Source organism: Microcaecilia unicolor, chromosome 3 (genome assembly GCF_901765095.1).
Source record: "Microcaecilia unicolor chromosome 3, aMicUni1.1, whole genome shotgun sequence".
Classification (NCBI taxonomy): Eukaryota; Metazoa; Chordata; class Amphibia; order Gymnophiona; family Siphonopidae; genus Microcaecilia; species Microcaecilia unicolor.
The window spans coordinates 143,628,058-143,643,582 of record NC_044033.1 but is presented as its reverse complement, the minus strand read 5'-3'; the positions used below and the strand labels follow the sequence as shown (position 1 = coordinate 143,643,582).

Sequence of the window (15,525 nt, the reverse complement as noted above, 5' to 3'; positions counted from 1 at the left end):
GCGTGTCTTTGGCTGCTCACCCAGATGTGGCACGGTTTCTTAGAGGGGTGCTTCGGCTCCGACCTCCAGTGCGAGCACCCTGTCCAGCTTGGAACCTGGGGCTAGTTTTGAAAACCCTGCAGGCATCTCCTTTTGAGCCGCTTCGGCGAGCATTGGAGAAAGACTTGACACTGAAGGCCGTTTTTCTGGTGGCCATTACCTCGGCGAGACGGGTGTCAGAGCTCCAGGCGCTGTCCTGTAGAGACCCATTTCTGCAATTTTCAGAGTCCGGAGTCATGGTTCGGACCGTGCCTTCCTTTATGCCTAAGGTGGTTTCAGCCTTTCACCTAAACCAGCCTATTTTCTTGCCCTCTTTTTCAGAGGAAGAGTTTCCAGAATCTTTTGGGCAGCTGCACCTTTTGGATGTGCGCAGGACTCTGCTGCAATATCTGCGAGTTACTAACTCTTTCAGGACTTCTGATCATCTGTTTGTTTTGCTATCCGGTTCTCGCAGAGGGTCTCCAGCGTCTAAAGCCACTATTGCCCGCTGGCTCAAAGAAACTATCTTTTCAGCTTATCTGCTGGCCGGCAGGGTTCCGCCTGAAGCCTTTAAGGCACATTCTACTAGAGCAATTTCTTCCTCTTGGGCTGAAACTGGAGCACTCTCTCTTCAAGAGATATGCAGTGCAGCAACATGGGCTTCTAAGCTCTCCTTTGCCCGACATTACAGGCTGGATGTGGCTGCCAGGAGGGATGCGCGTTTTGGTGCACAAGTGCTAGCGCGTGGTGTGGCTTGTTCCCACCCTATCTAAGGATTGCTTTGTTACATCCCATATGTAATGGCTTCATCTGCTTGATGACAAGGAAGGGAAAATTAGGTTCTTACCTTGGTAATTTTCTTTCCTTTAGTCATAGCAGATGAAGCCATGAGCCCTCCCTGTATGATTGTCTGTATGCTGTGAATCTGTTTTTCAGGTTCTGTTCTAATTTCCTGAAGTTCCTTCCTTGGGAGAAAGTTGGAAAACAATCTTCAGGATTCATGTTCAGTTTAAATTTAGGAGGATGTGTTCATTCCCTCCAGCATGTTTTTTTTTGGAGGATGTGTTGATTCTCTCCAGGAGGCGTGTGTGTTCCCCTCCAGTTTTATAAATAGGAGGATGAGTTCATTCCCTCCAGTGTGTTGGGAGGATGTGTGATTCCCTCCAGGAGGCGCGTGTGTTCCCCTCCACTTATACAATAAGGAGGATGAGTTTATTCCCTCCAGGAGGATGTGCATTCCCTCCTTTATGAGTTCATGCCCTTGTGATGGGCCATCGTTCACTGTGAGGAAAGCTCTTGTGATTCCCATTGCGGTTTGCCATACTGCTTTGGAAGCTTCAAATACTGAAGAGGCAGTGGAGCTAGCTGGCCAAGAGGGCACTGTGAAAGTTTGAGTGCTCTCTATCTCCCCTGCTGGTTGATGGACATAACCCATACGTAATGGCTTCATCTGCTATGACTAAAGGAAAGAAAATTACCAAGGTAAGAACCTAATTTTCCCATTTTTCTGACTATAAGACGCACTTTTTTCCCCAAACATTTGGGAGGAAAATGGGGGGTGCGTCTTATAGTCCGAAGGTAGATTTGGCTGGCTGGCCGCCCGCCCTCCGAGTTTGGGGCCGCCCTCCCCCCGGCCCTGTCACCACTTCTCCCTACTCACGTCACGCGATCTTCCCTGGTGGTCTAGTGACGTCGGGGCAGAAAAGAGCCCCCTCTTTCCTGCCCAGCGCGCTGCTCTCCATCCTCCTGTATGCAGCCTGACGGTCTCGGCGAGATTCAAAATGGCCGCCGAGACTTCACTTCTCGGCGGTCATTTTGAATCTCGCCGAGACCGTCAGGCTGCATACAGGAGGATGTAGAGCAGCGTGCTGGGTAGGAAAGAGGGGGCTCTTTCCTGCCCCGACGTCACTAGACCACTAGGGAAGATCGCATGATGTGAGTAGGGAGAAGTGGTGACAGGGCCGGGGGAGGGCGATCCCGAAGTCGGAGGGAGGGATTCGGACAAGACGCACCGGAGCACCTAGGTTTTAGAGGAGGGAAAAAGGAAAAAAAAATTTTTTCCTATTTCCCTCCTCTAAAACCTAGGTGCGTCTTATGGTCCGGTGCGTCTTATAGTCCGAAAAATACGGTATATTTTATGTATTTGTTCTACTTCTGCTTACACCCTATGCTGTCTAAAACAAACCATTCAGTGTGACATATGTGCTATAATAAGGGAAATCAGGAAGAGATTAAAACTTTTTCAAGTCACTAACTCCTGCAACTGTATTTTATGTATTCTACTTCTGCTTGCACCCTGTGCTGTCTAATAAAATGCTTTATTGTATACTAGTAAGAAAAGGCCCGTTTCTGGATGAAATGAAACGGGCGCTAGCAAGGTTCCCCCCCTCCCCCGGTCTCTCCCTGTGTCCCCTCCGAGTTGCATGTGGTCCTCCGTGCCCTCTGTTTGTACACAGGAGTGGACGTAAGGCTAGGTAGTGCAGTGTAGGAGAGGAAGGGACTCGCGTTAATCTCAGTTTCTCCTGCCCCATGTAGCCATCATCGCCATACACTGAAAGAAAAGCAAACCTCAGAGGTGTTACATCGACGTTGTCCCTCTGACGTTCAGTGGCTGGCTCCCCCCCCCCCCCCCCCGAAGCGGTTTTGTCGCGTAGTTGTACAGGCGTTTGGGGGGCCTTGTTGGTGTCGTCGGTGCCGTGGGAGCTGATTGTGAGGCACAGCGTGTTTCCGCATTAATTTCAGTTTCCCCTGCCCCATGTAGCCGTTATCTCCATACACGCAAAGAAAAGCAAACCTCAGAGGTGCTGCATCGACGTTGTCCCTCCGACGTTCACTGTGTGTGGCTGGCTGCCTCCACCCCCCCCCCACCCCCCCGAAGCGGTTTTGTCGCGTAGTTGTACGTGCGTTTGGGGGGCCTTGTTGGTGTCTGCGCCGGAGCAGATTGTGAGGCACAGCGTGTTTCCCTTCTCCTCCCTTTGCGTTGCATGACTTGCGTCCCTTTCGTTCACTCCTCCCTTCCCGTCGCGTCCGTTTCGTTCATGGCGTCGACGTCATCGTGAGGGCGTGTCAGAGAGAGAAGTTGGGACAGATGGTCAGTCGAGAGGCTTCACCACCACGAATTTACGAACCCTTCACAGAAGTGGGTGGAGCTTGAGTGGCTTCATTCGAACGTTGGGGTTGCGAATTATGTCTGGAAGGGGCGTGGCTGAGGGCAGGTGTATGAGTGAGAGTGAATGGTGCTGACAGGCTACAACACTACAGGGCTTCACTGTTTCGCTGCCACACTGTGAGCTTCAGTGAGCTTCAGAATTGGAGGTGAGAATTATTTATATAGATTGTGTAGACATTAGTAAAGTAGCATACTATGCCATAATGTGTACTGTCATTTTTCTACTGAAATTGTCTTGTCTATATCCAGATTGTTCTTGCTGTATACCTGTATTCTTCAAAAAGGTGGTAAATCATAATAAATATTTTAATTATAACTACTAACATGAATTAATGCTATACTGGGTCCTATGCAAATATATGTTTGTGGGCTCTGAACATGGACCCATCAATGTACTTTGAGCCCCATCATAGGTCCTTGTTCACTCTTCCCATTGCTATCCCTTCCCTCCATGATCTGTTTCGTGGCCCCCTCCCTTCCTCACACGCTTTACCTTTCCAGAATTAATTAGGATATGGACAACTGCATAGTGAATGTCTTGGTGTGATGGCAGCAGCAGGTTGTGAGTGGGCATGGGGTCTGTGCACACCCATGCTATGACTAGAATGGCTTAGTGGCTGACAAGGGAAGTGGGCAAGTCCTCATTTTCGTTCTTCTTTCCATTTGGTGCACACCAGAGATGAGGAGTAAGATAGATACACAAGCAAACTGTCAAAAAAGCTTCAGAAGTGGAAGAAACAAGAAATATGTAGCTTGCTTTTGTGCCTCTGAAAGAATTTAGACAGAGTGGAGGTAGTGTTAGGAAATTGCAGAGGTAACTATTTTTGTTTATTTATTAGGATTTATTTACATCCTTTCTGAAGGAATTCACTCAAGGCAGTGTACAATGAGAATAAATCAAGCATGAGCAATAGACAATTACAGCAGTAAAAACATCCAAATAGCAATACAAAGTTTGGCATAGTATACTACTTACAATGTCAACTCAGTACGTCCTTGAGAGGACACTAAGCTCCTCTCAAGGACTATCACTAACCACACCCTCTCCAAAAGACATTACAGGATGTGATACCCGCAAGTGTGCCTTCTCAAGAGTAGCCCCCACACTCTGGAATGCACTGCCTGAAAGGCTCCACTTAACACAAGACTATCTCTACTTCAGGATGTACTAGGGCTGTACATACTTCAGCAGGACATGTTTATCCACACCTACCCTTGCTGAGATAATTTTTAACCATCTCTCTGACCTCATGTGCACCTTTCTTTAAATCAGTCATCTTACTTTCTTACTCTCTTACCTATCTATATGTTACATCTTTGCTTTACCCTTCACTGTCATTTAAAATGTTCTATTACGTATTGTGTTGACATTGTAAATAGTATACCATGCTATACTTTGCATTGTTATTTGAATATTTTTACTGCTGTAATTGCCTATTGCTCATGTTTGATCTATTCTTACTATACACAGCCTTGAGTGAATTCCTTCAAAAGGCGGTAAATAAATCCTAATAAATGAAATATAACATTTTAATTGACAATGTAGGTTATAAGCAAAGATGGAACATATAGATAGGTAAGAGGAGTTATAAAGTAAGGTAACAAATTTAAAGAAAGTTGCACATGGTTATGCATAAATTCCCCAGTCTAAATGCTTCCTTTTCCAGCCCAAATTTTCAAAGGAAAACTGATATGTTATTGGTCCTACAAGAGAAAAACATACTCATACTCTCTGTTGCTCTTTTTACAAACATATACTACTTTTCACTGTGCTGATACCTGATCTCATGTGCCCACCATCATTATGTAAGTTTTGCCAGCTCTCTTCCTCAGCTTACAGCAGCTTTCCTCTTCCTTTCATCTCACATTCATAGCCTTTCATAGCAGTTTCCCCCTCAGGACACTCACTGGCTGTCTCCAAGGTCAGCTGTCTGCCTTTGCAAATCACATTCATCCCTCCATCCTGCAGCAGCTTTTCTTGTAATGCACAGGAACTTCTCCAATTCACCATCTCCCTTCCTGTGGCTAGAGCAACCTTCCAGTGCTGCCTTTTTCCCCCATGTGCTTCCGGATAGCTGGATCTTACCTACAATCTCTGATGATAGTGACACTGGAAGCAAGGAGGATTGGAAAACTGCAAATAGAGATTTTAAAATCAGAACGTTAACCAGACATGTTAGCCATATTTCTAGCTTCCAGACATTAATGTAAAAATCTGTAGAATCCCCCAAAAAGCCAGACTGTTGACAAGTTTTAACCTCCTGACTTCTGAGCATATGCAAAGAGGTGGGATAAGGTGGGATACAAATGCAACAAATAAATAAAATTAAAAAAATGTGATAGCTCCATAAGAGGCTAAGTTGGATAGTAACTCTTTACCTCCGTATCCATAATTGCTCTTTAGAGACGGGAGGGACGGGAGGGAGGGGAGGGGGGCAGATGGGAGGAAACAGGGAGATTCAAAGTAAGAGAAAACTGGCGAAACTATTGGAGGCTATCAATTGTATGTTTTGTAGTTAATATTCTTCAAATGTATTTTGAGTATAGCCCTACAAACTGTACTATTTTGTCCTTTAATAAACGCATTTAAACATAAAATTAAAAAAAATGTGTCAGGGACCCCTAAAAATTTGGGTCCTATGCATGTACATTGTTTGCCAGTGTCTTAATCCATCCTTATGGCAAGAATTATTAGTACATACTAACCAGTAAGAATACTGTATGATTTAGTCAGAAGAATTGGCAAAAAAAATAAAACAAAATAAATATCTGACTCACTAAAAGACAGACCATTAGGGACAGGAAATGATTTCAGTCCGTATATTGACGCTCTGTGTCTGATAGAGTAGAGAACAGAGGAAAAGCAGTTTGAAAGGAGCAAATCCCCTATTTGCTATGTTTCACTGTATCAGTTTCTGTGCTGCAGAAGGTAGAATTGCTTCTCCCTTAGTTAGTCCAGATTTTGGGGAGTGGGGGAAAGAGCTTTCTGGTCCAGTCCGGGCCAGTTTCAAACTTGATGCATCTTTTCACTGCTTTTCCCTCATGCCAAATTTGGTTCTGTTCTTTTAAATTTTTGGAGAGTAATTTAGCCTCCAAACAGAAAGACATTCTCAGTTCTTTATGTATAATTATTTCCAACACTTGAGGTCCAAAAACAAAATAAAATGACACATGCAGATGAGCACTCAAGTATATATGTGGCCAGTTAAAATGAATACCAATGGACAAAAAATGGGGGGAAAAGACCTCAGAAAATAGTGACCTGCGACTGCAAGCCTGTGGCAATTAGACCATCCTTGTCACGTGCCTACTCTCTGTAATCATTGGTCAAAACCCCCCAATAATAAATAATTTTTTCAAAAAACGTTTGAAAAAATTATTTAACGACACATATAATTTTCACTAACCTTTGTGGTTGGTTGGGGGGTTTTGACCAATGATTACAGAGAGTAGGCATGTGACCAGGATGGTCTAATTGCCACAGGCTTGCAGTCGCAGGTCACTATTTTGAGGTCTTTTCCCCCCATTTTTTGTCCAGTGGTGTTTATCACATTCTAAGTAGTACTCGCTTTTTGTGTGGTACCATTGAGGTTGTTTGGAGTGAGTTTTTCCCCTTTTAGTTGTACATTACTCAGTTAAAATGAATGCAGTATTGATAATGGTTCTTGCATAAATTGCAGAATTGTTATAATGATTGCATATTAATTTCTGTGAAACACGGTATTCCTTTGAAGGTAAATTTGCTTCATTCTTTGATGGTATCGATTAGTGATTACAAATTCACAATGGATTTATTGACAATGGTTTTAGTACTACTAGTATGCCTGCCTGAATTCTGCACCAAAAAAATCTAAATTCTGCTCACAAAATTTCCAAATTCTGCAAGTTTATTTTTCATAATTTAAACAATATTACACCCCCTCTCTGTACACAGATACAGTCTACATTTTTCCAACACGCATAGCATCCACCTTTTTTTTTACAGCCCCCCCTCCTTGCATCCACACATAATATCCACCTTTTTGCCAGCCCTCCCACCCACTCACATTCCATAAATTTTCCAGCCCCCCACTTCACCCATGCCCACACACAATCCATAATTTTTCCAGTACACATATCCACACACCATCATAAAAGTTTGAGCTCCCCCGGCACCACAAACCACCAATAATTTTTCCAGCCACATCCACACTCACTGAGAGTAGCTGCATTGGCAGATCCTCTTCAGGGCAGGAAAGAAAGAACTTGAATTTCCTGCCCACTGAGGCAGCTCTGGACTAGAACCACCAATTCTTGCAAATAGCCACCAAGACTTCCTGCAGCATCCTCATGAAATTACCATTTGAAGTCTTGGCAGCCATTTTGAAGGAGTGGAGCACCAGCAAGAGAGTGGTGGCAGCGGGCAGGAAGGAGTGGGGTTCTTTCCAACCCCTGAAGAGGCCACTAGACCACCATGACTTGTTAAAGTAGGCATGGGGGAGGGCCCACCGAGGCTTGGGGGTGGGAAGAGGTGGAAGCGGCATGCCTGCCAGCCAGCCTTCCTTTAATGCATCATTTATTTTTATTCGGCTCAGATTCTGTATGAAAATAGTGAATTCTGCGCTGCTGTGGAATTCTGCACTTCACATTTGCGCAGAATTCCTGCAGGAATATGCTAGTAGAACTACTACTAATAATAATCATACCCAGCATGACACTTCTTGTTGAACTAAAGGAAGATTTTACCTCTTTCTCATTTTTGGCTAGACATTTGTGAATGATGTTCGCATTCCAGAGCAAACGTATATTACCTTGAAGCTGGATGATAAACTGAGATTTGGATATGATATCCTTTCTATGAAGTGCATTTTATATATCTTACTGGGAATATTTCACTAGCCAATGTCCATCGAGCCTTAGTCTTACTACTAATGAAAGGTATTTCTTTCAAGGACAAGCAGGATATAAAATCCTCACTCATGGATGATGTCATCTGATGGAGCTTAGGAGATCTTGAAATGTAGAGTTTCTAGCACATTCAACCATGCATCGGAGTCTAAAGGAAACCTACCACGAAACTGTAATCTTTTCAGCTGCTCTTTCATCTTTTCTTTGACCACAAGGTGCACTACACAGTTGATTGAAAGGTATGCATCTGGTGTGGCAGGGCTCAATGAAGTTTACTTCTGGGGGAGTTCCAAGCAAAGACATTAAAAATCATGTGAACAATATGTAAAAATTCTACAATTATGTTACAATAAAACAATATAACCTCTGTTCCTGATCCATAATAAATTGAATTACAATGGAGGAAAAATGTTTATTTCTCAAATACACAGGATTTGTAAGGATTTAGGGCAGAATTCCCCTAGGAATACCATAATAAACATCATATCAATAGGTCTTGGTTTTCAGAGATTTTACTTTTATCAATCTGTGGAGCCCGAGGAAAGCTTGGAGCTGCAGGTAGTTCTTGCAGCTGCCACTACTGGTAGTAACAACGGTTTCAGTTTCAAGAAGTTGGTGCTCTGTTTCCTTCCCAGTCTTAGCCAGTCACCCTAAAGCCAACCCCCCCCCACCCCCCAATATCAGCCATCCACCCTGTTGTTTCCCCAACTGATCTTTCTCCAACCAGTCAGCCATTCCTGCCTACCCTTCTTTAAATAGCATGCCTACCTCCATGTTGCAATTCAGTCTTCCTTCCACTCAGTCAGTGAGCCCAACTCCCCCCTCATCGTCCTCTTAAGCAGACAGCCGGTTTAGTCTTCCTGTGCTTCCTACCACCCTACACCTTCCCAACAAGCAGACAACCAGTTTGCTCCCCTCACCCCCCCCCCCCCCCCTTTACAAGAAAAAAAGAAGCTCCTCACCATTTAGTTCAGAGGTTTTCAACCCAGTCCTAGGGGCACATCCATTCAGTTGGGTTTTCAGGATATCTCCATGTCTTGAAAACCCCAACTGGCTGGGTGTTAGTTCTTTCACTTTGCTCTATTTGCAGTTTTCTTTAAGTGCACGGAACAGCTCATAGGGCACCACTTGTGGGCCCTTCTCGCTGACCTGTCATTTGGTTCTCATATGAATAGCCCAAGACTACAGGCTCCACAAGGCTGAAACACACTGAGAACTGCGTGGTGACCAAATCTGAGCTGCTCCTTGCACTTCAAGATGCTGCTGCAGATAGAGGAAAAGTAGAATGAATAACTAACTGGGGAGGAGCCCCTTAGCTTATAAGCACTTTGATCCTGGTGATTTGCCAAATTCTACACCCCACTCAAAAAATCTTCAAAGAGGGGGTATTCTGTGCAAATTCTACATTGCACAGTTATGTGGAATTCCCCCAGGAGAATAGGAATAGGAGTTGCTACTTTTAACATAAAAATATCACAGAACTTGTTGCTACTTTAAAATGGTATGGTGCTAATTCAGTTTCCAGTTTTTGTTAAATAATTTATTTTTCATCATAAGAACATAAGAGTAGCCATACTGGGTCAGGCCAATGGTCCATGTAGGCCAGTATCCTGTTTCCAACAGTGAGACCAAGCCAGTACCTGGCAGAAACCAAAATCATGGCAACATTCCATTCTGCAAATCCCAGGGAAAGCAGTTGCTTCCCTTGTCTGTCTCAATAGCAGACTATGGACTTTTCCTCCAGGACCTTGCCCAAGCCTTTTTTAAACCCAGATATGCTTACCACTTTTACCACATTCTCTAGCAAAGAGTTTCAGAGCTTAACTGTTCGTTGAGTGAAAAAATATTTCCTCCTATTTGTTTTAAAAGTATTTCCGTGTAATTTCCTCGAGTGTCCCTTAGTCTTTGTACTTTTGGAACGAGTAAAAAAAATCGATTTACTTCTACTCATTCTACACCACCCAGGATTTTGTAGACCTCAGTCATGATGTCTACTTTTCTTTCTGGTGTATGTGTGTGTGTATATCTGTATAGGATTCTTATCATTTGGATGCTTTTATTGTCTCATTTTCCTTAATGCAGCACACATACCAATCTTTTTACTGTAGTTCGAGGAGAGCTAAGAGTCCCTGAGGAAGCACTAAAGGTAATGCATCTTCTAACTACAATACTCTAATGCCTTTTGTCAGTTTTGTTCTCTTCTTCTTGAGAATATCAAGTATGGTTTGCTGAAAGTGACTTTTTATGCAATAACCTTTTCTCTATCAAAAAATGCCCTCTAGCATGAAAAATTCACAAGTCAGCTGCAGTTATCACAAAAATCTTCTGACTCAGAAGGATCAAAACCAATGAGCAGTAAAGCTACAGATACTAAGGTACCAGATGTCCCGGCCGAGGCATATCCTAAAGCAATAGACGCATTAAAATATGAAGATAAAACAGTAGGTGAGTTGATATTTATTTTGTTTCTATGTTCTTTTGTTGTCCTTGTATTTCCTAGGTAGTCTTCCCTCTTTCTTTTACCTTCTATACCCAGCTTCATGTAGGGATTTCATTTCCTACTGATCCTATGAAAGATGAGGGGACCCAGCTTATATGGTCTATCACATTGACCTCTTTGAACAATACGATCTTCATCAGACTGAATTGCATTTAGTAACTTGAAGAATCTTTATCTTGATAAATGTTGATTTATGTGCCAAATTGCAGTGTCTTGCAACAAAAATTAGAAAAGGAATTTAGAATGGATCAGCTATTTTCCTTTAGGATTTCTATCTATACTTGTATATTAGGACTTCATGGCAAAAGCTGAGAATTTATGAAACTATCTATACACTGTATGACACTGCTCAATTACTTGCCAGAGGGAGGGGGGAAGGTCTGAGGAGAAATGCAGATATTTCAAAAAGCTTTTAGAGCCATTCTTTAATGTTAAAACGTGAAAGCATATGACCCACAGGAAGGAATCCATTCAGAATATTAAAGATATGTGTCATTTGAAACAACACGGAAAGGCCAGCAACATTCCTATTGTTTGTATCCTGAAACCCGAAATCTTTTTTTTCCTCCCTTTGTTATAGTATGTACTATTTGGAATTTGCACATGCATGCACTATTGGAAAAGAAAGTGCAATGTTTGCAAGGTTATGCTCTATTTATAACATTGCCTCCCAAATTAAAAAAAAAAAATCCTCCCTCACAAAAATTACAAAACAAACGCAAATATATCTTTTAACACAGGACCGAAACAAAAAAAAATTGGGGTTGCACAACCTTATGGAATACTTTCTAAAATTTACTGTACATGTAGTATAACTAATTCAAGGGGTCTTTTACTTAAAGATTAGTGCAGGTATAGGCATCTCCAGTCCTCATGTGCCACAGAGGATACCCTCAATGAATATTGCACAAGATAAATACAGTGGAGGTAGTGCATGCAAATTTATCTCATACAATATTCATTGTGGGTATCCTGAGCACCTGACCTGCCTGTGGTACTCGAGGACTAGAGTTGCCTATCTGTGGATTAGTGCATGTTAATCTTTAGTAAAAGATTCCCTTAATCCTTCATTTTAAGAGTATATTTATCTATTAGACTTTGATTTTGTTTTTGTGTCGTTATTCTCTGTGGTCCGGTATTGTGACCTTGAGATATTAAATATATTCTGCTATGGCTTTTGTGGTATCTGTTCTAATCCTAGTGCAATCTGCCTGTGTCCCTGAGCACTATAAGATACAGAGCATGGATGCATAGTTGGGTGGTTTTTGGTCATGTATATATCTCACCAAGGCACTCTTTTATGTGACACAGTCAACTAGATAATTGAAATTCCATATCATCATGCTGATCAATCCATAGACTGGTGGGTTGTGTCCATCTACCAGCAGGTGGAGATAGAGAGCAATCCTTTTGCCTCCCTATATGTGGTCATGTGCTGCCGGAAACTCCTCAGTATGTTCTCTATCTCAGCAGGTGGTGGTCACACACAGCAGCAGCTCTGGCTAGGCCTCCAAGCCTAATTTTTAGGTTTTGTTGAGTGCCTGGGGTTGAGGGCTCTTCTTGAGCAAGTGCAAACCAGGTGGCGCCAGGTCCCTCCTTTTCTCCCCCCTCCCGCTGGCTCCGTTTAAAAAAAAAAAAAATTTTTTGAACGTCCTTAAGGGCGTTTATTTTGACGTTTATTTAAACGTTTATTGCAGCTACTCACTGGGACACCAGGTCGTTACAGCTCGGAGCGAGAAGCAGGTAATTTTTACCTTTTTATAGCGGGCAGGGGGTTCCCCGATTGATCTCCACGTGGCCTATGGCGTCGGAGGGCGAGGGCGCGAAGAATCGCTCCCCGGACCGCATGTGCGCTTCTAGCGGGGATGCGGGGGTTTTAAAGTCTGATTCGCCCTTGTTGGGTATCAGTTTGGAGGCCGGTCAGTGTCCCGGGTCTTCCCCGGCGCGGCGGTTTTTCCCGCCATAAACGCCCATCCCCCGCTGCTCGCCTCTGCCATCTTGGCCGGCCACTCTGCTCGGACGGCTTCTTCTTGGGCCGCCCTTGAGCTGGGAGACGTTCATGCCATGGCCGCCCTTGATTTGGGCGACGGCAAAAAAGCGGCTAAAGTTAAGCGCCGTTCTTCCCGCGCGGCTCCTTCGCAGAGTGTCGCGCCGGACGCCATCTTGGATGCGCAGCATGGTTCTCCCCCGCTCTTGCGAGCGCCGGTTGAGGGTGCGTCTAGGGCTGTGGCCCAGGCTGCTGAATTGCACAGTTTGGGGGGTTTCTCCCCCGAGTTTATTTTGCTGCTGCATCAGGCCTTCCTTATGCAGAACGCTGCCCCTTCTCCCTTGTCCGATAAAGGGGTTGAGGCCCCCGGAAGTAAACGCCCTCGGGTGGATGCCCAGGCCTTAGAGGACGCTGTTTCCTCTGATGTGGATGAGGGCAGCGTATCTGAGTTCTCCCAACGGTCCTTTGGGGATTCCTTGGAGGAGACGGATTCCCACTCGGATGGAGCGGATGACCCCTCTGCAGCACGGATCTTTCGCTCAGAGGATTTGCCCAACCTGTTAATGCAGGCCATGAGCATTTTGCAGATTTCCTCTCCGGAGGACGTTTCTCCCTCAGCCCCTGTTGGCTCCGCCATTATGCTGGGGACGAAGCGCCCGCCTAGAACCTTCCACGTGCATGATGCCATGCACACCTTAATTTCGGCTCAATGGGATTTTGTAGTGCTGGATATGACGCAGGCTGGGGGTAGGAACTAACGCCAGGCTGCTGCGGTAGCCCTGCGGTACTTACTCTTTAGCAAGCGGTAAGCCCGCATTGGGCTTACCAATGCTTTGTAAAAGGGCTCCTAATTTTGTACCCAGGGCAATGGAGAGTTAAGTGACTAGCCCAGAGTTACATGGAGCTACAGTTGAAATTGAACCCAGTTCCCCAGGTTCTCAGGCCACTGCGCTAACCATTAGACTACTCCCCTACTCCAAAAGCACTTATCCCCTTCTAAATATTTGCTTTATGGCTTTTTGATGGGTTTATTGAGAATGCGATGTTTTAATATGGAATGCTTTCTAAAGTCTTGTGGTTGAAGTCAATTATTAATGCTTTTGCATGATTAATGCAAAAAAATGGTGATTTTTTTTTTAAATTCTTTTATTTAGACTGACTTTAGCATACCATTTGCTTTATGCTCTTTTTTTATTTTATTTTATTTTTGAATAAAATGTAATGTCTTTTTATGGATGTAAACAGAAAAAGGTTACTAATGCTATAAAATAGATATGGAAGTTAGGTGATACAAGTTGCTAGCTCTTATGTAAGTGCTTTAGTATGCAGTACAGCTGATTTTAGCAAGGCATTATATTTACTCTAGAAGGTCAGGCTGTCTTGGCATAAGGTTTTGTTTTGAACAGACACAGTATTAAAGCTCTTTTGATGTGTATAGTTACTGGAAGCTACCTCTTTGCACTTATCTGTAAATCTAATTTGATTTGAATTTGAGAAGTAATATTATGTACTCTCCATTGTTAAAGTAGATTTTTCAGCTATGCCTCGTGGCACACCTCTCTACGGACAGCCATCATGGTGGGGTGAGGATGCAGAAGATGAAAATACTTCGAAACAAGATGTCAGGGAAGGAAAAATCAGTGAAACAGGAGCTTCCGGTAAGAATGCTGAAAATATTTATCTAAATGTATATCTAGCTTGTAATTATCTTAGGACAACCAGTGTAGCACTCCTCGTGTGTTAGTGATGTTATTGACCACACCCCAGCTTCGAGCATTTCTCATAGTTTCTTAATGCTCAGCTTGAGCATATGCAGGATGCTCCAAGTTGTCACCAAGTATTTGTAGAAACTGCTTGCTGTCAGCTTTATTCACAATTAGAGAATGACATGGCAACAGAGTTTGTCCCCGCCCCGTCCCTGTCCCCGCAGGCCCTGTCTTCGTCCCCACAGATTCTGTCCCAGGCCCTGTCTTCATCCCCACAGATTCTGTCCCAGTCCCCATGGGCTCTGTCCTCATCTGTAGAAGCTTCAAACAATTATGATTTTATATTTAAATCTTTTTATTAAAGTATAAAAAGGACCAATCAGCTGTGGAACTCTTGTGTATAAAGTAAAAGTAGAAAACAGTAATAACAGCGAGCAGCTATAATAACCCTCCTCACCACCACCCTCTCCCAACCCAACAATAGCTGACTTCTACTACCCCAAGGAATCCTAATCCTACCTGTTAAAATATCCAGGGGTACAAAATACAACCCGTTCTGTCTGCCCTAGCAGGAGAGAAATATGCCCTATGAAGCACTGACGATTTTTTAATCTATGGATGAATAAGAAGTTATCAGCAAACTCAGGATTCAGTCTAGCTCTCCTGTCTTCTTCTATCCTTCCTGCAATAAAGGATGTCTTCTTAGAAGAGGTGCTGGTAGAAGGATATACAGGATCCCCCATGTAAATTTTGCTAGTTGCAGCCAGTATTTTTGCTTGTTTTTCCAAAAAAAACCAAAAGGTAAGGAAAAACAAACAGGCTAAATTCCCCAGTTTGTGTACCCAGATAGCATGAGAGAGAACCCAGCCACACCTCCTAAAGGGAGGCTGGGCACAACCGGGCCGATGGCCTGCGAGGACAGGAAGGGAGGGTAGGGCACAGGGAAAGATAGAAGGGTTAATGCGAGGAGGGGGGAGGGGCGGAGAGAAGGGAAGGAAAGGAGGAGTTTCTTTTGAATCGGGACAGCAAAGAGAGAGCAGCGCTGACCCACCCGCCCACCCAGTCAGCAGGCACTAATTGTCGCAGGCAGGCGTTAAGAAGAAAGGTTTACGCAATGACGCCAGGGGGTACACAGCAACATAGCAGTGACAGTACTAACTGAGATGCTGATAACGGGGTCAGAAAGACCTCTTGGAAAGTGATAAGCATAAGCAACAGTTAGGGCTGCATAGTGGCAGCAGGAAAATGTGGACAGCAT

General features: G+C 43.9%; 1 protein-coding gene across 1 annotated transcript in view; it reads left to right on the top strand.

Annotated features, from left to right (window-relative positions):
- CEP170 (centrosomal protein 170) overlaps positions 1 to 15,525 on the top strand; it is a 203,682-nt gene that overhangs the window by 43,436 nt on the left and 144,721 nt on the right. The window contains exons 5-8 of the mRNA XM_030196425.1: positions 7,934 to 8,012; positions 10,162 to 10,220; positions 10,357 to 10,519; positions 14,091 to 14,219. Coding sequence (XP_030052285.1) covers positions 7,934 to 8,012; positions 10,162 to 10,220; positions 10,357 to 10,519; positions 14,091 to 14,219 — 430 coding nt within the window. The remainder of the gene's footprint in view (positions 1 to 7,933; positions 8,013 to 10,161; positions 10,221 to 10,356; positions 10,520 to 14,090; positions 14,220 to 15,525) is intronic.